Source organism: Glossina fuscipes, unplaced genomic scaffold, assembly GCF_014805625.2.
Source record: "Glossina fuscipes isolate IAEA_lab_2018 unplaced genomic scaffold, Yale_Gfus_2 3, whole genome shotgun sequence".
Classification (NCBI taxonomy): domain Eukaryota; kingdom Metazoa; phylum Arthropoda; class Insecta; order Diptera; family Glossinidae; genus Glossina; species Glossina fuscipes.
The window spans coordinates 9,747,364-9,768,364 of record NW_023998417.1 but is presented as its reverse complement, the minus strand read 5'-3'; the positions used below and the strand labels follow the sequence as shown (position 1 = coordinate 9,768,364).

At 32.7% G+C, this 21,001-nt stretch overlaps 2 protein-coding genes across 7 annotated transcripts; one reads left to right on the top strand and one right to left on the bottom strand.

The window, feature by feature from the left end:
* Nucleotides 1–509: 509 nt before the first annotated feature.
* LOC119634456 (phosphoribosyl pyrophosphate synthase-associated protein 2) lies at nt 510–16,540 on the bottom strand. Of its 4 annotated transcripts, none has more exons than XM_038028665.1 (8): nt 16,454–16,540; nt 5,041–5,277; nt 4,665–4,953; nt 4,433–4,599; nt 1,533–1,589; nt 1,164–1,275; nt 949–1,095; nt 510–881 (listed from the first exon to the last, which is right to left on the bottom strand). In XM_038028665.1, exons 2-8 carry the CDS (start codon nt 5,235–5,237, stop codon nt 723–725), a joined length of 1,128 nt encoding a protein of 375 aa, XP_037884593.1. In that variant the 5' UTR covers nt 5,238–5,277; nt 16,454–16,540; the 3' UTR covers nt 510–722. The 4 variants fall into 4 exon arrangements, with proteins under 4 accessions (XP_037884593.1, XP_037884592.1, XP_037884590.1 ...); XM_038028664.1 differs by lacking the exon at nt 16,454–16,540 and adding an exon at nt 16,351–16,447; XM_038028662.1 differs by lacking the exon at nt 16,454–16,540 and adding an exon at nt 15,500–15,900.
* Nucleotides 6,766–14,584, top strand: LOC119634455 (cytosolic carboxypeptidase 6). 3 transcript variants are annotated; one of them, XM_038028658.1, is made up of 6 exons: nt 6,766–7,019; nt 7,151–7,236; nt 10,175–10,740; nt 11,236–11,607; nt 11,736–12,051; nt 12,131–14,584. In XM_038028658.1, exons 2-6 carry the CDS (start codon nt 7,224–7,226, stop codon nt 12,709–12,711), a joined length of 1,848 nt encoding a protein of 615 aa, XP_037884586.1. In that variant the 5' UTR covers nt 6,766–7,019; nt 7,151–7,223; the 3' UTR covers nt 12,712–14,584. The 3 variants fall into 3 exon arrangements, with proteins under 3 accessions (XP_037884586.1, XP_037884588.1, XP_037884589.1); XM_038028660.1 differs by having other exon boundaries at nt 6,766–7,236; XM_038028661.1 differs by lacking the exons at nt 6,766–7,019; nt 7,151–7,236 and adding an exon at nt 9,936–10,085.
* Nucleotides 16,541–21,001: the final 4,461 nt, after the last annotated feature.

Below are 21,001 nucleotides of genomic sequence, written 5' to 3'. Positions count from 1 at the left end.
GGATTACGTGACGTGTGATCTAAGCAATAGATAAATGTTTGATAGAGGAATTTTTATCGTTCACTCCTTAAAAGCTATTTCGGGCATAGGAGCAACACGCTTGCATTTTGCAAAGTCTAGTTATTCAGTTCAAGTGGTGGCAACATTTTCACGCATCTGAGGCCAAACACACTGATCCTTATTAAAATCTCCCGTGTAAGCACGTGTTCTCATGCTATACTCAGGACACTTTTGCAGCCAAAATTGGGTCTTACCGCTTAATACAAACTCTGTCATAAGTTTCTATAGTAACTTGCAATTGAGTTGGAATGCGTTGCTTCTGAAGCACCTTTAATGCTTATATTTCTTCTTACACCAATAAAATAGTTATTCTAAAAACCTCTCTCAATGCCCCCCTCCCAAACACATATATTCTGTATGCGGATATTTGAAGACTGCCAGATATGCGGCGTCTAATAGAAGAATCAATTTTACCTTCTGTGCCGTCTTCAATAAATATGAAACTTGTGTGGCATGCAAGAATTTGAAAAATGTTTCTTTAGACTTTATTCACAGGATAAACCAAAAAGAATGTACTAAGACTGTAATAGAAAACAAAACAAAAAGAAAAAGCGCTTGAAAAAATCCTACAATTGAATCCGTAACTATTGTATAACCGACCCAATTAAGATAATAAATACTTTTTGTATGGAAAACACAAATAGTAGATGAAAGACACCGTCTTAATCCTCTAGGGTGACATTTCGGAATAAATAGGACATGGATTCTTTGTTGTGGATGCGACGTATAGCTTCGGCAATTAATATGGAAATGTCAATCGTTTTGATTTTATGGCATTGCAATTTCTGGATCTCGTGTGGAATAGTATTGGTTACAACAACCTAAAAAAAAAATTTTATTCATTTTAAAACTGTAGATTGCAAGGCTCTTATTTTATTGGGAGCCCACCTCATCAATATGTGATTCTTCAATTAAGCGAGGAGCATCGGAGCTGAGTAGACCATGAGTGGCTAATACATAAATTTTACCCGCACCGCTTTCTTTCAAGACTTCCGCAGCAGCGACAAAGGACTGCACATCATCGATTAGATCGTCCTTGAGAAAATTTTTGTGGATAAATTTTAACAAAAGTTTTCTCTTATATGTACTTTATCTCCACATACCACCATAATAGCTATCCGTCCATTAACATCGCCCACTAAATTAATGGGTGGCTTCACTTTGGGTGGATGCTCAGGTACACCAACGGAAACACTTATAGTGCGTGTGCGACTGCTACGTTTTTAATAATGAAGTAAAAATATTTTTAAGAAATTGTTATTATTTCGCAAATTATTTTTCCTCCCATTAAAATAATTTAATTAACTATTCTTCGTTAATTTTTGCAAGAATTGGCTTTTGATGCATATCAATATATTGCATAATATATATCTATATATATATATATATTTTTTTTTTTTTTTTTTTGTTATCATAAATAAAAATATATAATTTTTTTTTTTTTTTTTTTTTTGTAAATTTTGTATACCAACCTAGAAATCGCTGGTAAGCACATTTCAACTGTATTTCCTATTAAATTGTCATACGTACTGAATAATGAATAACAGATAAAGAAAATAATTTTGTTTGCTTTTGTTTTTGCTTTCGTAATAATTAATTTAGGAAAATATTTATATGACTTTCGAAAAAAACACAACAAGCAATCGACATAACAAGCAGTGGGTATAATAAGCATTTAAGGCAACTAGCGTGGACTAAATCGTCTTCTTCACTTGTTCGCTCCGACGAAGACTCGTTAAACTATTCCTTTTTTCCCTTTTATATTCTCATATGAAAATTTGTTCTTAATCCTTTCTATATATATCAACGTCGCGCTTAATTAAAAGCTCGACTCTTATTTTGCGCATTTTAATTATTTGCTCCTACGTCTTTTGAAGTTTATTTCACTTTATTTCACTTGAGGAGTTTTACTAGCGTGTCCAAAAAATAAGACCAATTTAATATTTTGCGAAAAGCTTCACGCCATCGACACATATTCCTTGTTTACAATGTGGCACGATGGAAACAGTTCGTAGCGCACAACACCACGATAATCGAAGAAAACTGTCAACGTCATCCTGATTCTTGAACGATCTTTTGGACGATTTTTTGAGCTTGACTCAATTTTTGCACGATAATCGCTCGATTGGTCGGCTATTTTCGCGTATATCCAGTATAAAAATATTTATTCAGTGCACTAGTTACTCGGTGTTAAAATTGTGAAGCAGCTCTGAGATAATCCTTCCATATCCATATCCATACATGGGAAGCATGAGTTTATTATAACATTATCCTGAAATTTTTGGTTGCGCGAATATCTTTTTCCCTGTACCTGAAGATAGATTTCGCTCCATTTTATCTCCAAGCATTTTTAAAATTTAATATTTTTTATCCTGCGTCCTTTCTTAACTATGATTATGAATACAAATTTTTTCAATCTTTCTTCAAAAGGGAAATAAAAATCTTTCTAAATGCGAGGTTGTGCCTTATATAAAACACGTAAACAACTCGTTCGCTACCATCACACATACATAAGACAGCAACTTCTTGCTATAGCCCGACGTTTACAACATATTGTCTGCCTCCCGGATAGCGAACGAGTTAATAACTGCTGGTGGTGCGTGCAATAAATAATAAATTCGATTAAGCAAACACTTGGAGATATATTAATAAGTAGCCAAAGTGGAGTGAGTGTCTGTCCGTAAACAAATAACAAAAAGTAAAATTAAAACAAACTATCGCTTTCTTTATTAAGGGCTTACAATTTCGGCCTAAACCAGCTCATTACAAATTTTCGGATATAGAAAAAAATAATTTGTCAGCCTTTAATTTCAAGGTTACTTCTTCAAAAGTCAAAGCTTGTAAATACATTCGAAATGAATTAACTTTATTTGGTCTTAGTAACTCTGGTACCAAAGTCTATGAATTTTAATTAATTTTTCTTCAACGATAAGATAAGTCAAAAATCATGCACGAACGGGTATAACTAAAAATGGTACAGTGGAACGATCTGAAAATTTTCAACGTCATAATGCTCTACACCACTCGGGCACAAGGTGTGTGCCGACATGCACAGCGCTCCGAAGAACTTTCTTATTATACCGGTCGATTCACAAGCGCTTTGTAGCGATCGATATCAGCTTATTTATCCGTCTGTCTGTCGCAATTTTTAAGATATTTTGATGGAATTTGTGACAATATACTGACGTGTTTTCACTGAGGACTATTGAAAACTTTTTGACCACTTCCCACACATATCTGTATTTTGAAAAGTTATTATATTAACAATTATAAGATGATGTAGGGTATTTAATTATAATTTTTTACTGCTTATTTCTATAAAGTATGCGTAAGTCTTTAATATCATCTACACAGTAGCATATGTTTGCCATAAGAATAATTTAAATAATTACGTTTGGTAAAAAATTTGCCAAATCAATTACGATCTAATTAGCCTTTCTTCTATTACTTTGGAAGAAGATTTTTTAAATATTTCCAAATTGTCTAACAAATTGTGCGAGTCATGCAAGGTGGACATTAACGATTGCATAAGCAACAAGTGTATTTAAAATTATTGATTGAGGGGTGAGATTGAATCGACAGATAGATGATCCGTGTGTTATAACAAACTCGTGCGCTTTCAAATATGAACAGGAAAGCTGTCACATGCATAATTATTAAAATTTTATTCGAAAAACAAAAAACATATAAAAAAACACACTTGCTATTTTATAAAAGAATACAGCTTGAAAAAGGATTTTAAACATAAAATTTTCGGAAATTAGCTTGAACTTGCTCGAACGCAAAAGAAAATTTGAGAAAGTGGAAAACAAACAATTTTTCACGTTTACTTAATATCGCAATGGTAGCAATTACAACATAAATTTGAAAAGTTGAAATGTACTTCACTTGGAAAACAACAGCAAGAGAAAAGGTAGACAATTCAAATTATAGAAAATAAGAGAAGAGACGACTTTGTTTAGTTGTTGAGGTAACAAAAACAAGAGAAGAAGAAAATAAGTATGTAGACGGGACACGTGAAACGATGTAATAAATTTAAATAAATATAAATATTAAGAAGATGAATAAAAAAGATGAAGGCATATTTTCTTACATTGAAAAAGACATAACAACATATATATATATAATGAACAGCAACAGTGTGTGAATAATAACTTTTAGAAAAAAAACAAAAAAAAAAAAAAAATAGAAAAGTCTAACTTGAAGAAAGTACTTTTTAAAAAGAAAAAGATCACATGTAACAAATGGAGCAGACATTGAATGCAAAAAAAAAAAAAAAAAAAAAAAAAAAAATACAGAAAGTATGAAATATGTGTGTGTGTGTGTGTGTGTGTGTGTGTGTGTTTAAGAAAAGAAAATGGATTCAAAATACCTGGTAGGTGGAGGAGAGTAACGTCCGTCTACTTGATCACTTTCCGCCTCTTTCTGTTCGCCATGAATAACAGCAATGCCCAAACGCAAGCGTTCGGCATACGATGTAGCTTTCTTAGCTGATCCCGGATTACGAGCCACAATAACCGAATTACGATAATCAGGTATCTGCAAATATTTTTTTTCATGGCATAAATTATTTTAAATCGTTGCATTATTCAATAAGAACGTACGCTTTCTTGTATATATTGCAAAAGAAACGGTGAAGCTCTTAAATTATCAACAGGTATATCGAAAAAGCCTTGTATCTCCTTCTGATGCAAATCCATGGTAATTATATGTGTTAAGCCTGAAGTGCACATCATTTTAGCCAACAATTTGGTAACAATACAACCACGTTTCCTCATTTTGCATTGTTTAGAATATGGTAAATAAGGAATAACACCAACTATGGAACGTGCCGAAGACGTTTTACAAGCATAGGCCATTATTAACAACTCCATGATATTATTATTAGCATCCCTGCGTATAGAAAATATGAATATGAAAACAGATCGTTATAGAGGAATTTTTTTGTTTTTTTTTTTGTTTAAGAAAAATTCATCTTACTTGGTTCCTGTTTGTATGATGTAAATATCCTTTCCACGCACTGAATCACCGATTTCAACCATAGTTTCACGATTGGTTTTATGAAATACCGAGCAGCCAGCATTTTTAATACCCAAACGTTCGGCAACCAAATTCGCTAAATCCGGATGTGAATTACCATGAATAATAACAATATCAGAAGCGGAGGCCGAATCCATGTCGTTACGGCAGCGTTTCGGTGGTCGTACGCTACCCAACCTGGAAGATGAAAAAATTGCAATAACAGACAGACTAATATAGCATACGTCCAACAATAATAATATTCTAAGAAATTTTTGTATTAAACAAACACACTTCATTTCAAGCAAATGCTGATTAGTGAGTAAAGTGTTCGATTAGCAGCAACAATGGACATAAGCCGAACTTGCAATCTATTCAACCATTTGCAGGCAAATTTTAAAAAGCTTAGTTTATTAATTAAAATAAAAAAAATTGATATGGATTGGATTTGCTTGCACTACCACCTACACCACCTACTTATGGTACAAGGCTACATATTAAGTTTGAGCAGATGCATAGATCATCCAGAGAGGGCAGGTATAGAAGCACCTTTTATTACACTGATCGTATCAGAAAGTGACTTTTTGAATGTAAGCTGTCTGTCTGTCTGTCTGTCCGGGTGTCTATCTGCCTTATATTCAACCTATAGGTGGCAATTTTTGATACATTTTGATTTGGAAGAAATTAATTCCACACCAACCTGTTTTGGGTCAAGGACGAATGCTACTGGAAGTGTTTCGGATTGGACCACCTTTTCGATCACTTCTCATAAAATGCCGTATTTTGAAAAGTCATCATATAATTGTGTAGGGTATTTAACGGTGTATCCTGGTCCCACTATAATGTTTTTATTTGTTGTATTTATTTATTTATTTTTTTAATGCAAATTTTAAAAAGCTTTGTTTAATACCCATAGAGTAATGAATTCTGGGAAATTAATAAATGATTTTTTTTTTTTTTTTTGCATCACATTTTTACCTTCATTTTCGTAATTCAGTGAAAACTATTTACAAAATTTACGGTAAATTAATGTCATAAAAAAAAAAACAACATATAATTGCTTTTAAGTATAACGAGAAAACATTTGGCAGCAACTTTTACTGCATTCGCCATCTATAGGCGATTATAAGACGAATTTATTGGTTTATTTATGGGTTTATTGCACAACAAGTGAGTGCGCTGACCTAATAAACTAATAAATTTCATTTCTTAAAGTATTTTACACGTTTTTCTTTCAAGTAAATGCAGTTAAATGCAATTAAAAAAAACTCACGCACATAACATGACTTTGTCTGCCGCCATACATAGCGCCTGTAAAATTGTTACAATATCCAGCGCAATTCAGCGAAGAATATAGTTTTTTACTTTTTCTTCTATTCGCTCAAAATGTTAATCGTGCAATCACAAGCATTTTTTTTTTTTTTTTTTTTATAAAAAATTTCATAAAAATTACCGCAAAATGTTAAACGAGTAAAGTTTAACTATCAGAAGAAAATTCCATTCGATTACATAGCACCACCATTAAGTTTCGTATTATGAAAATATTGATCAAACATATTCGCACATGTTGTGTGTTAGCAGTTTATTGAAACTACTGGAAAAGGTTACCAGTTTGTATATGTCAGTCGCATTGAAAAAATGTCAAATATTTAAAAAGAAAATGGGAGAAAGTGTATGTGTGTTTGCTTGTGTGTGCGCGCTTGTGAATTTACTTGACTTGTAACTCCTTAAGAAATCTCATATATACAATACTTGTGTGAACAACAAATTATTTGAAAATCCATTTAATATATTTTTCAAGTAGTTACGCCTTCGCATGAATTGATCTCGTTCGATAGACTCGTAATAGAAGAAAATCAAAAAAAAAAAAAAAAAAGAGTTAAAAAAAAAAACAAAATTCTCAAGTGTTAAATTTGGCACGCAAGCATAACGATGAAAAGGTATTGTTGCTTGTGCTCCGCAAAGTGGGCAATTTTCTTTCTAACACCATAATAACCTTAAAGTGTGAAAGTTGAATAACTTTTAAAATTTCACTTTTTGGTTTTTTTTTTGATTTTTTGATTTTTTATAGCGAGAGAGTGGAAAATAGATGAATTGGAAATAAAGGCCAATGAAAATATTTTAGTGACAATACCCATGCAAAGATGGGTGATTCAGGTAGGAAAATAAATTGAAAAAAATTTATTTATTTGAAGTTTTGTGTAAATAGAAAACTTTTCTCCATCCCCCACACGCCATTTATGCTAAACGTGCACTACCAGGTTTGCATGGATGTTTGCAGCAATCTGAAGACTATTTATTATATCAATCGATTTATCGAATCATTTTCGATCGTATCGATTACAATTTTCAAAATATTTTTGATGAAATTTGGACCAGTCAGATATTTTGGTATGCGGAGAAGCGTCTCTTTCAATGAGAGGCTACTTATCAAACACACAAGTGGCAATCATATTTTGAAGTAATCATTATATGGAAATTAGTTTTCATTTCGTGATAATTCTCCATCAGAATCGTTGAAAAATAATATTGCAATGAATGTCAAATATTTGATTGGACTGTGACCATTTTTGTATCCATCACCGAAGCAGGAGCAGTATATTCATTTTGTCAAACCGTTTGCACCGCCCAGAATGAAGCTTCAGAGACCCAATTACGCTTTAAAGACACTATAAATATTTTCGATTAGCATTAAAGTCAAGCCGGTCCGTCTGTCCGTTTATGGTAAGCATTCTTTTACCAGCAAGAATGGAGTTATTGATATCATGCTTGACAGAGACATTGGAAATTCTTACACGTAGATTGGTATTGCACCAAATCGGTCAAAGAACAAGTCTATAATGCAACATAAACTGAGAAATCTTTAATTTCCGGTGTGTTTTGCCGGTTCCTCATAAATTGCCTTAGATACGCGGTAAAAATTTCTACTTTTATTCAACAAAAGTCGTTATTTATAAATAGCCACGCCCATCCATTATTATAAAGTATGAGAACTTTGCTTTTATGTCTTTTTTTATGTTCTTGTTTACGATAACTGGAATGGATCCAGAAGATTCGATGACATCCGAATATAATTTTCTAAATTTGTTGTAATATAAGAGTAGTATGTAGTGTTGTACTTTATGAGTAAGAAGCAAAACACACGAAAAGGAATGATGTTCACAATTTCTGCTGCATAGGTATGTGGGCGTTGTAGGTGTGCTCTTCGACGGGGTCCGATCATTTTCAAATTCTTGTGCAGATTAGTCAGGAGAGAACATTTACAACAGACATTACCCAGACAGAAAGACGGACATGCTTAGGTTATCCAGAACTTGATGTTGACGAAGAATATGTGATGTGAGGTCATCTCTGAAGTTTCTTTCTGAGCGTTGCAAATGTTTTGATAAAATTAATATATCCTTTCTGCTTCGCTGATGGGCATAAAAAGGTGTGATTTTTGACGAAAATATGTAAAGAAATAATTTAAACGAAATGATGTGACGTTATACGTGAGCATAGACGTGAGCAAAGCCCCTTTTTTAATTTCCTAAACGATGATTTATTATTAAGGTGAAAATAATCCGCCTAAATAGCCGAGTAGGTAGAGTCTCGACTAACAAGTCAATGGTCTTGGTTGCAAATCTCAAGCACGGCAGAGTTTTCAATGAAGCCGATAGCATTGAGATGCTAGTGCTTTAGTATTTAAGTTTTAAAATTTATTATCTGACTAAATTAATAATAATAATAATGTGGTGTAAAAAGTTTAAAGTGAGCCCATGGTAGATGCGGTCAATTTTCATAAAATTCTATTAATTGCCTTATCTTTTATATGTAGCAGCTAGAAATACTTCTAGCAGATGTTTCCAAGCGGTATGCAAACGCTATTCAGTAAGCACCTTTTCCAACGCAACAATTATTAAGATTAGAAGCTTTCTTACCCATAGGTATGGCTTACTCTTAATCAAACAGAACATTATTGTACACTTTACTCGTCTTGGAGCAACATTCAACACACAGTTTGTATGTTTCCAGTTAACGAGTTGCCAAAAGTAACACAAGCAAAGAGACACCTAGAAAGGAGCCAATAATGAAGAGAAAACCTCAATTTTGTGTACGATTCGATAACCATTTTTTTTTGCTATTAAAAATAACTTGATAACAAAACATTCAACAGACAATAGTGCGTATCCCTGGTAAACTTTTTTAATATTAACAAGGAAGGCTATGATTGCAAATTGCAATATGTTCGGTTGCTGTTCAAGTCTAAACGTTTGTTTGTCGTATTGTTCAATTTACACTTTTAAGCTAACGAACCGCAAAGTGCTTTAGAGGATAGAGGTAGAGAACGTTTAACCTTTAGATAGCATTGAAATCGTAAATTCCGAAAAGCTTCTATTTACTACTACTACTACTACTGCTATTGGTGTTCGTGGCGCAGAAATTAAAATGCAAATCCTCTTGATTGCACTCTTATACGAGTAAACCTCCTCGTTTGTGGCAAATAATGAAAGGTGATAAATGATGGCACGCATGTAAAAAAAAAATGCCATAAAGTGAAAGTTTATATTACACTGACTGAGTGCATATCATGCATAGTTGGGGGCAGTAAGGAGAGGGGTGAGGCGGAGGCCGCCTCAAAGCTGTCTTAGATTAGATAAAAACAAAAGCCAGCAAAAAGGAGTAACAGTTTTCGAGTTTTGTTTATGGGACCGGATGTAATGGAAGGAAAGAACGGTTTTCGAAAGAAAAAAAAAAAAAAAAAAAAAAGAACAAAATGTTAAATTACTTTTCAATACGAATGACTTTGATTAGGAAAAAAAAAAAAAGAGGTGGAATCAGAAAACAAGCTAAGATACAAGGTAAGCGTATTTCTAATCAATTGCTATTTGTTAGTAGAGCAGAAAACAGCACTGTACAATTGTCTTAGGAAAGAAAAACAGAACATAAGAAAACATTTAATAAAATGTTAGGTGTTGCGAAAGATCCTTTGCAGCACACCAGCATGTATGAAAGAATGGAAGAGGGTAGAGAGGAGTTTTTTTAATTAATAAAATTTATATAAATAAATTACTTCTTTAACTTTTTTTCTTCTTTTCTCCTCTGATTTTCGCAGAAAGTGAAGACAGTGACGGTGAGGGAGGTTTAGGTAATGTTTCACGTATCATTATACGACCGCCTGGGGTGAGCGGTAAAGCGAAAAGGGGACATTTATGCTTTGATGCTGCCTTCGAAACTGGCAATCTGGGAAAGGCGGAGCTAATTGGCGAATTTGAATACGATTTATATTTGCGCCCCGACACATGTAATCCTCGTTTTCGTTTCTGGTTCAATTTCACGGTCGATAATGTTAAACAAGATCAACGAGTCATCTTCAATGTGGTGAACATGAATAAAGCACGCAATTTATTCAATAATAATTTGACGCCTTTGGTAAAATCTTCTAGCCGTCCAAAATGGCAACGTTTACCTAAAAAACATGTCTACTACTATCGTTCGCCAGTACATCAAAATCATTATATATTAAGTTTTGCCTTCTCTTTTGATAAAGAAGACGATGTCTATCAGTTTGCTTTGGCACCACCATACAGTTACTCCCGACTACAATCGTACCTGAATTTCATTGAGAATCGACATCAAAACGATAAGAAATTTGTGCGCACATCATTAGCTAAAAGTTTAGTAAGTTCGCTTAACTTTTTACAATACACACATACATTAGCTTTCTTTTATACCCACCCTCCTTAAAATGGATGAAATTGTGTGTGACTTTGTGATTCCAACTTTTCAATTTCTTAACATCTATCAGGTGGATCTTGTTATTCATATATGAGATAGATTTTGTTTTTGTTTACCAAGCCTCTCAAGTCCATATATCACTGTCTATCCTAAACAGCAACGTATATATATATATTCTGTGTGTCAATTTCACAGACAACACATAAACGCTGTAGAAAGATAGATTGATCACGTTCCGAAAAGTCGTTTCAATACAGTATTGAATTTGTTTTGCATATTGATCGAGAGGAGTCTCATAAAAGTTCGCTCTCAGCCTTAGTACAAAGCATTTTAACAGAGTGGGTATTGAAAATTCGCCACAAATCCATATGCTGGCCCTTGTTTCAAAGTTTTCATATAATTTGTTGTTGTTGTTGTGGTTTTTTTTTCTTTTTTTAGCAAAATCGTAATATCGACCTGATAACCATAGATGAAATAAGTTGCAAGAGCAAGAGCTTACGTACGGAGCGCAGTTTTATACGCGTAATTGTGATATTGAGTCGATCGTATGGCAATGCCAGTCCAGCATCATACATGTGCCAAGGTTTTGTGGAATTTTTGTTAAGCACTCATAAAATAGCAAAAATATTGCGGGAAAATTTTGTATTCAAAATTGTGCCAATGGCGAATCCGGACGGAGTCTTTTTGGGTAACAATCGTTGCAATTTGATCGGTCAGGACACGAATCGTATTTGGCATGTGGCCAATGAGTATCTGCATCCAGAAATTTATGCGATTAAAAATATGCTCAAAGAAATTGATAATTCGGATGTAAGTAGTTTTGATGGCCTGAACGAACGAACGAACGAACGAACGAACGAACGAACGAACGAACAGACATGACATGATTTCTTATCTTTCTTTCTTTCTTTCTTTTGATAAAATATTTGTTTTTGTAGATCTTTCAAATCGATTTTGTCATCGACCTGCATGCTCATAACAGCTTGCATGGCTGCTTTATTTATGGCAATACTTATGAAGATGTTTATCGCTATGAAAGGCATTTAGTATTTCCCCGATTATTTGCTGCACATGTGAAAGATTTCGCTGCCAACAATATGATGTTCAATGCAGATGACAAGAAAGTTGGCAGTGCACGGCGATTCTGCTGCGAAAGATTAAGTGACACCGTAAACGCTTATACCTTGGAAATATCCCTGGGCGGTCATTATTTAAAAGACGGAAAAACTGTGGCCTTGTACACCGAAGATGGCTGTAAGTCTAAGTATAATGACAATTAATGATGAGTAAAAGATAATTTAATAATTTTTAAATAATACAATTAATTTCACAGATTATAGATGTGGTCGTAATTTGGCTCGCACTCTTTTGCACTATTATCGATTTATTAATATTTTAGCCGAACCGCTACCGGCCGATGTTCGATCGAAAAAACGACGACCTAGAACACATCAAGCTCGCTCTAGATCGCGGCAGCGTTATGAAGTGAAACCGCGGCCTAAAACTACACGTTGCTCGGCTCCGATATCTTATACGAATCTTAGCATCTGTTATGACTCGGGTGGATCGTCAGACGAGGCTTTCTCGCCTGAACGTCATTATCGTTACGCTCCGCGCAGCAGTCACTTGAGCGGTTATCGTAGCTATTATAGAAATCCATCCAGCTCTTTACTTAGTCAAGCTCAGGATCAATTCACTTTACTACGAATAAAATCGGGTAAATTTGATACTTTACATTGTGGATATAAGATCGGTAGTAAAATTCCTACGCGTTCTATACCGTTAGAACAAAATGAGCCAAAATTCGAAGTCTCAATTAATATTCCGCCAAAGCCTTATCTTTCCATTATCGATTTAAATCAATTGACGAGAGGTAGTTTAAATAAGAAATCGCATAGTTTCGAGTATTCATAGAGAAATTGATTGTTATTCATTTTTCTTCGAGATTTGAATTATTTCATCATAACATTTCATAGCAAGCAGCAACCTTTCTTCCTAAGCTACCTAAATAGTTTTTGTGTCGTGTTATCGTTAATAGCCCCCATTAAATCTTTCAACGCGCGAAATAATGAAAATACATTATTTTGACAGGCGAATAAAAACTACAAAAATAGCTAAAAATCAAATAATCAAAAATTATGAAAAAAAAGATAAATAAGAGGGGGATAGGGTAGAGTAGTGGGTATATTTTTAGGAGCACGACTTGGGCACATGATTAAAAATTTCTTCTGTATGTGTCGCGGCGATAGCCGTTATCTTAAAAAGGCTGCATATATATTTTTTTTTAAATATTTTTGAATTTCTGTGTTTGATTTCTTTTTCTTGAGAAGAGCATAGATTGGCTTTTTGAATGCTAAATTCACGAAAATCAAGAAATTTTTGATAACTCGTGACCCCTTCTACAACACATCTTCTTAAAGGTTTAATAGCTCATCGCATCGTTTTGGGAAGGATGGTATAAAATTGCTTATGCGCGGTTCAAGTCTTCTCATTTATATCTTTGCTTAGCTTTGAACTTTTCCGCTGTGCTTTGAACTTTTTAAAAATAAATGTAATGAAAATTGATTGTTTTTTGTCGCTTTATTTTTGCTTTATCATAAAAGGGGCGAAAAACAATAGAAATTGTAGTTTAAGAATAGGTTTGCGGGACCCGTTCAACTAATGGGTTTGTGCTTTCAAGCTCAACAATTATGCATAAGGAAGTAACGTATTTTTAGGGTTTAGGGTGTAGTAGTTTGTAATGCAGAAAAAGCTGCGACTGCGGAAAACATCAACAATTTTTTCACATTTTCCTCGTAAATACATTTTTGAAAAGCATTCGCCAAAACTACCTGCATAGTCGAGGCAAAAATGGTCCAATATCGGTTAAGTATTATGCGAAACATTAACTAATAAATGGTTGTGTTAGCAATTATATGCCATTTTACGCTCATTAAATTTTTTTCCCTCTGAATGCTTACGGAGCCTAAGTAAGGCCAAGAAACAAGTTATGGAAATTCTTTGTTAAAGACGCTTTGACAAAAATAATGAACGGAACGGAATCATAGATTGGAAACCGAGAAATTTGTTTTGATTTCTGCAATAAGGGACAGACTTATGCGAAACAGACAGACTTGTTGCAAGCCTGGGGCGAATGTGACAATTGTTCGCTAGGCAGTCTACGCTAAACAAGTCCGATAAATTTAAGCGTAAAGTTTTGATTGGCACGGGACTCTGCAAGCAAATATCCAATAAAAATGCCCGGCTATATTTAGGGAAAGACGAATACCGACCATTCGGGGAATGCAGCATACTCAAGCTGGTTGAACCATATTCAAATTGTGGCTAAGAATTTCTTTATAAGTATTTCCGCGTTAACTTTACTTGGTAACAGAAAAGAATTACCAAAAATTGCAATGCCTAAAAAAGAGAGTACGATTCGATATTCGACAAAACTTTGCAAATCAGATGAGTACGTTCTCACAATTTACAAATCAAAACCAAATAAAAAAGTATTATTGCTTAGTTCCATGAGCACAAAAATGTGAGAATGAAACGAAATACCAAACGTATAACTGAAACAACAAGAACACCAAATATGGACTTAATATTCTCGAACAAATGGCTAAAAAATATGCGGTAAGAGCAGGTTCTATAGATAGCCCCTTCATTTTAGATTTGGCGACTATCAATGCGTGGGAGAGACAAGGGGAGTAGACATATCTTGCAAGGATTTTCCCTTTCAATTAGCTGAAGAATTCAAAGCAACGAAATTATTTGTTTACATTTATCTCTAAGTAAATCTCTACGAAGAAGTAAATAGAACGAAGATCATTGCTAAACAAGTTTTGGATGTGAAAATGATTCCGACTGTATATTTGATATGATATACGAGAAACACTTTCCTGCTTGCTGGGAAAAAAATTTGAAAAAATCCAATTTCAACAAAGGTACTACGTATATAAATAGTTGCAACTTTTGTGTACGAATATAAAAGTATTTTAATATTGACTTAGACCATATAAACATATATATATATAAATATAGTATATAATTTTTTTTTTCGAACGTGACAGCGTTTTAAGTCCTTTTTCTCAAGTTTTTTTGATCGTTACCTTAACATACTGCGGAATACTCCTCTCCATTTTCTTTCAATGAACCACATAATCGAAAAACTGTTTCGCTTAAAATGAACTTATGAAATGATCCTCGTAATTTATTGGCATTTATTTATACAATTATAAAACGATATCACATATCGGTATATAACAATAACAAAAAAGAAATCTGAAACATTAACAAAACTAAACAGTGTTTCTTACGTGTCTTGAGACAACAAAAAAAAAAAAAAATTTGTAAAACACTTTAAAGTGGCGTTAAGACCATAAAAAAGGCATATGTATGCGTTGTTATTAAGTATGAAACACGGGCGTAAATAATTATTGAGTTGGTTAAGCTTGAGAAGCAATTAAATACAATTTAGGCAGAAAAATTGAAATTTTTTTTTTTTTTTTTTTTGCTTTAACAGATATAATTTAATTAACACCATCGTCTCTAATTGAATTAGCAATCAATATGAATTTTATAGGAAAAAGCACTACGTTTATAGATAGCACTCTGCAAGGCACAATGAGGGACGGGCAATAAATAAATTAGGCTACAATTTTCTGTATACGTTTAAATATGTAAAAAAAAAAAAAATTCCAAAAAGTAATAGCTTTACTTGTTTCGCTGCAGCAACATTTTCTTCTTCTTAATTATGATACGAATTTCTCTCCTCACAAATAATAATGATTTTTAATCCTTAATTTATTGAAAGCTGTACGTGTACAATATATATATATATATTTTCAAACACAGAGATTTGTATTTTCAACAAAACGTCTCTTCTTTATCCACGAACAGATTTTATGAAACTGAGAAATTTTCTTTAATAAAATCTTTCAATGCTTTTTGTTGCAATTCAATGGACGACTTCTCAATCGTTTCTTCCTTTGATAAAAAAAAAAACAACCAACAACGAACGTGCAAAGGTATACTTGATTTGACATTTCGTTTATCATATGCTGATATGCTGTACTTGAACAGTCTATGGTAATATTTTATATTTTCATATTTAATGGGAGTTTTTTTTTTTAAATTTGCACTTTTTTTTTTTTTTTGGGCACAATAAGTTTACCGGCATATATATAAAGGAACAATAAAAGGCATTAAAAAACTAAGGGACTCTAAGGGGTAGTTTCAATATAATTTTGTCTTAGTTAATCTTAGCAATGTCTCTATGAATATGTCAAATCGTAACGGGTAATTTAAGAGTGAAATATCAGTTGAAATTTTTCCATGCTGGGTATTCAAAATTCGTATTTAAACGCATTCAATTTGATTTCTTTAATCTTTCTTTGTTCGTAAATATCCCTCATAAAGTGAATCACGATAACTAGGTTGGAAAAAGAAATAAGATAAAATTGCACTTGGAAATGTCAAAAACTGTTGTTAGTGTTTTTGACTTGTACAGAAAAAAAATACATCTTTTTTTTAAATTTTTTTTGCATTTATTGATGTTGTTGTAATTACTTTGTTTTTATTTAACTAATATTTTGCTGAGATTGCTTGAGTTGTTTTCTAAATTTTCATTAATTAATCAAAAAATTTATTTTGATTTCTTATAATTTATTACTTTAGACAAATACTCCGCCGTTATTTCAAACTCTCTAACACTTCTTCATTAGCACGATACTAAATGCTTTTCTATTCTTTCGTTTTTCACTATTTTCGTATTTATGCATTGAGCAATGATGTCAACTTTACATTTTTTTTGCAAGTAAAGTAAATATCGCAAAATTGGATGTTTTTCTTATGACATTTTTGGAAAGAATTTATTATTAAGTTATTAAATTTGAAATCGAAATTTCATGGCTACCTATTCGGATTATTTTGGACTTGTTTCCTATATATAAAAATCTAATCATATGTGAATTGTTGTCGTAGCATAAAACAAAAGCTTCGAAATTATGAATGAATGATAGGGAGATTTAATGATACCAAAAAAAAATACTAATCGCCAACACTCTGTAATGTTGGTTTTTGTATATGCTACATTGAAAATAAATTTGTTTCCTTTGTCTTTGCTATAAATATTTCACTATTGTCTAGGGAGACTTTGCTTTCGTGTGGCTTGTGAAAAAATACTCTTTTTCACCACGCTGTAATTTGGATTTTCGTAGACACTATATAGAAAATAAATTTATTATCTTTGTCCGTTAGTATAAACATTTTCATTGTTGTCCATTAGATTATATCAGAGTGAACAGACATGTATCTACATATCCATAGCATATGCAGAGTTTTCGACATTAGATAAATATATATAGAATTTTTGACGAAAGATATATTTTTCTTTAGCTAAAACCAAATTTTCGCATTATAACGCCTAAACAAGCATTATGTGTAGTTCAAAGTCGCAATTTTAATATATACATGAACATGTACAAAAATTGAATTGAAATCGAAATCAACGAAATGTTTACATTTTTGACTGCAAAGTTAAGATTTATTAAGTCAATATAAGGTAATTAAAAAAAAATTATGGTTTACAACATATAGTAAGTAATCTATTCGTGTATGGAAAGCACGTAAATTTGATTAAAAAGCACGCTCGCGATTGTAACTTTGAATTAATAGAATGCATATCTGATAGCTTCATAAAAAAAAAAAAATTTTTACATAATTTTATCTCGTACTTTTTGCTTTTATGAATGAAGTTCTTTGTTAATAAATGAACACTTTGGCCAAATTTTTAATAGTCGTGTGAATAAAAGATTCCCTTCGGGAATAAAGTCAGCGTCAATATGCCTATGGAATAGGAAAACCTTAAAAAGCTGACTGGATATGTAGCTAGATAATATTGTTTGAACATTTTAGTATCTGTTACTTTAAAGAAAATTTGTATTTTTCGCTCTTTATGGAATTTTTGACTGAAATTGTTTTCAACTTCTACTTGTAATATGAATATGGATATAATCATTTATGTTGGGTGATCAAAACGTAGTAAGAGTACTAAGATCATCATGATGAGAAAAGAAGAAACGAAAAAGGTCATGTGGTTAACAAGAAATATTTATGTGAGCCGTATAAGCCATTTAGATGAAACTTTTGATTAAAATGAAGCAAGTAAGGACACAATAGTTGGCCAAGGACATCTATTAGACAGCCTGCACCGCTTTACTTAATACAGACATTCATCCATTTTCATACCCTGTACCACAAGTGGTGTATAGGATATAAAAAATTCCTTGTAGACCTCATTGAAAGGATAAAATTAATATAAAAAATTATATCTACTTAGACGAAAGTAAATTTTGCATTAACTACTGAAGACGCAATAAAATTAGACAATAGACATTTGCTTAGGGTGCTGCTAAGCTAAGAAAATATGTACTTCCTTGGATAGGTCTATGCGATTTAGATGGAAAAATCTAACTGTGTTTTGTTCCGAATTCTTTCGAGAATTATTATTATGTGAGATATTGGTCTGCTGGTATAGTAAACATCACTTATAGTACAAGTTTGTGTGACGATCAGAAGAACTTGAAGAGAGAGCCATCTTTTATTACACCGATCAATTCAAAATCACTTCTAGAATCGATCTAAGTTTATCTGCCCGACTCTCAGTCTTTTGTTCTTGTGTTCAAACTACTGGTCGTATTTTTTAAATATTTTGATGAGATTGGTGGTGTGTGGACGAGCGCTATTCACGATGGTCAGGCTCGGGGTTTACCTTTCGACCACTTATTTTGAAAAGTGTCTGTATGGTAGTGTGGGGTATTTAGAGTTAGACCATGATCCGCTATAATGGTTTTACATGTTACCATGTCCGTATATCCTCTGTCCTCCTCTGTCATATTTCTACTTCTTTAATAACGCTCAAGTCATGGCTTTATACAAATCGAAAGTCTTCAATACCTTCCCTACGTCTGTGTTCGCATAAGTTAAAAAAGAATTCGAGGCGACGACCACACCGCTGTTCAATACAGATTGCAAATTGAACAAAAAAAAAAAAAAAAAAAAAAAAAAAAAAAAATCTTTAGCTTTTACATAATATTTTTAAAATTTCAGCTTTAATAGTATGAAAAGTTATATATGCAGACTTGGCCGCCGAGCATAGCATGATTTAAACCAGAGAAGAAAAAGATTTTCATCATTAAAATGCACAAAAATATTTTTGAAACGAGAAACTTTTATTGTAAAAGAGATAAAGGAGAAAACCAAGAAAGAAAGAAGAGAAAACCTTTAACATAACTGAGATTTCCTAAGATTTTCAATGTTTTAGTTTTAGAGATAAATTTTCTGAAATTATTAGAGAAATGATTGCGTAGTTGGCTGGCGTCCGTTCTTCATAGCAAAACTTTTAACTGCAGTAGGAAATCTTTTGGAAAACTTGAAATGCATTTGCGAAATATATTTCCAAAAAAGTATGCAAACGTGAAAGTAAAGACAAAGACACCGTCAAAGCAGCAGCAACAGAATGCACCATTCCCGTTATATGTGTGCGCGTTGTGTGTATGTGTTGTTTGTGAAAGACGGTAGTTAATTGATTTTAATTGCCTGCTTAATGGTTCAGTGATCTTTTGGTCAAATGATTTTCGCACACACACACACACACACACACATACACACACACCCACGTACGTATTCAAGCGGTGCAGAATTTGTGTTGTATAAGTGGCACCCAGGATGTCATAACGAATGCTTGAACAACTCCTCAGGAAATAGGAAGTACGCGCAAATATACACACATGCAGTCTGGCGTTGATATAATTTCGTAAAATTATTATTTGTCTTCCTTTTGTTTTTTTTTTCTTCTTTTTCTTCTTTTTTTGTCGCACTTATTTCTTAATTCAAAAAGTTTTAGTGATGTTTTTTCCGTAGCAATTGAATTTTTCAATTTCTTTATCACCAACTTGAGATCGCGTGCGTTTTTCCGCTTATACTAATCTACAACTATTTTGTGAATATAAGTGCTGCAGCACTTACTCTGAGAAGGATATGCAACAACATCAATGCATACGACATACGACAGACTACAAATCTGAAATTCGGGCGCATAATCGGAGTTTTTTTGCTATCATATGAAAGTCAGTCTATATTTCGTTTGCAGCATATACACGTTCTTTTATACGTTACGTTGTTACGTATATAAATCCATATACAACAAACCAGTTAATGTGCAAAGTTTTGCCATTGATGCAGCTATTAAGCAGCAATGAAAATAAAATGGGAAAATTTGTGACGCTTTGGCTAAAACGGCACACACACACACACACATACACACACACACACACACATACACACACACACATACACCTCAATAACCGACCGATCACCCACCGCCACCACCCATGCAAATATACTTTACACACAGAGCAGAAGAAGAAGAAGAAGAAGAAGAGTTTTGAAAGTATTTTTCTTTTCTTTTCGTATTTTCGCTTTCTTTCATTATTTCCGTTTTTTCATGAGTAATGATGTGTGGAAATTTATATGAGACTTGGCATCAGTTTAAGTACAAAAATTACCCAAATAAAAACTAATGAAAAAAACAAAAAAAAAAAACAACAAATTTATAACATCATCAATTCATAGTAAATTGAAGCGTTTATTCATTCATCTCATCATGCTAAGTCAATTACATTATTCAGGTACACTTAACTTAACAACAATTGCAGGTTAATCTTATAGCAATTGTATGGTAATGCAATCAATGATAAGGATTATAATAGAAAATTGGAAAATTATTGCCCAAAAGATTTCTTATCTTTTTAGTCATTTTGATTTTATCGTTCAATTAATCGTTAAATTATTTTATATCATATTACTTTTATTCAGGTCTAAAATTTGTTTAAAATTTTAAGTGAACTCTAGTACAAAATAAAAATATATTAAATTATTAAGGAAAGACAAATGAAAGCATTAGAATTGGCTACGGCCTACGAACTTTAAATACTTAACGCTATTTATAACATCCTTATGTTTATACTTTAGACTCCTCGTGGAAAGCGATATAAAAAATTTGTGCGGACAGTTGTAATATCCATGAGAGGTACATGATATGCATCCGATCGATTTAGTATCATTTTCTGAATAGATCTTAGCTTGTCTGTCCGTCTGATATCTGGTTACATATTCCCGTGTTCAACCTACAGTTCGCAATTTTTGAGATATTTTGATA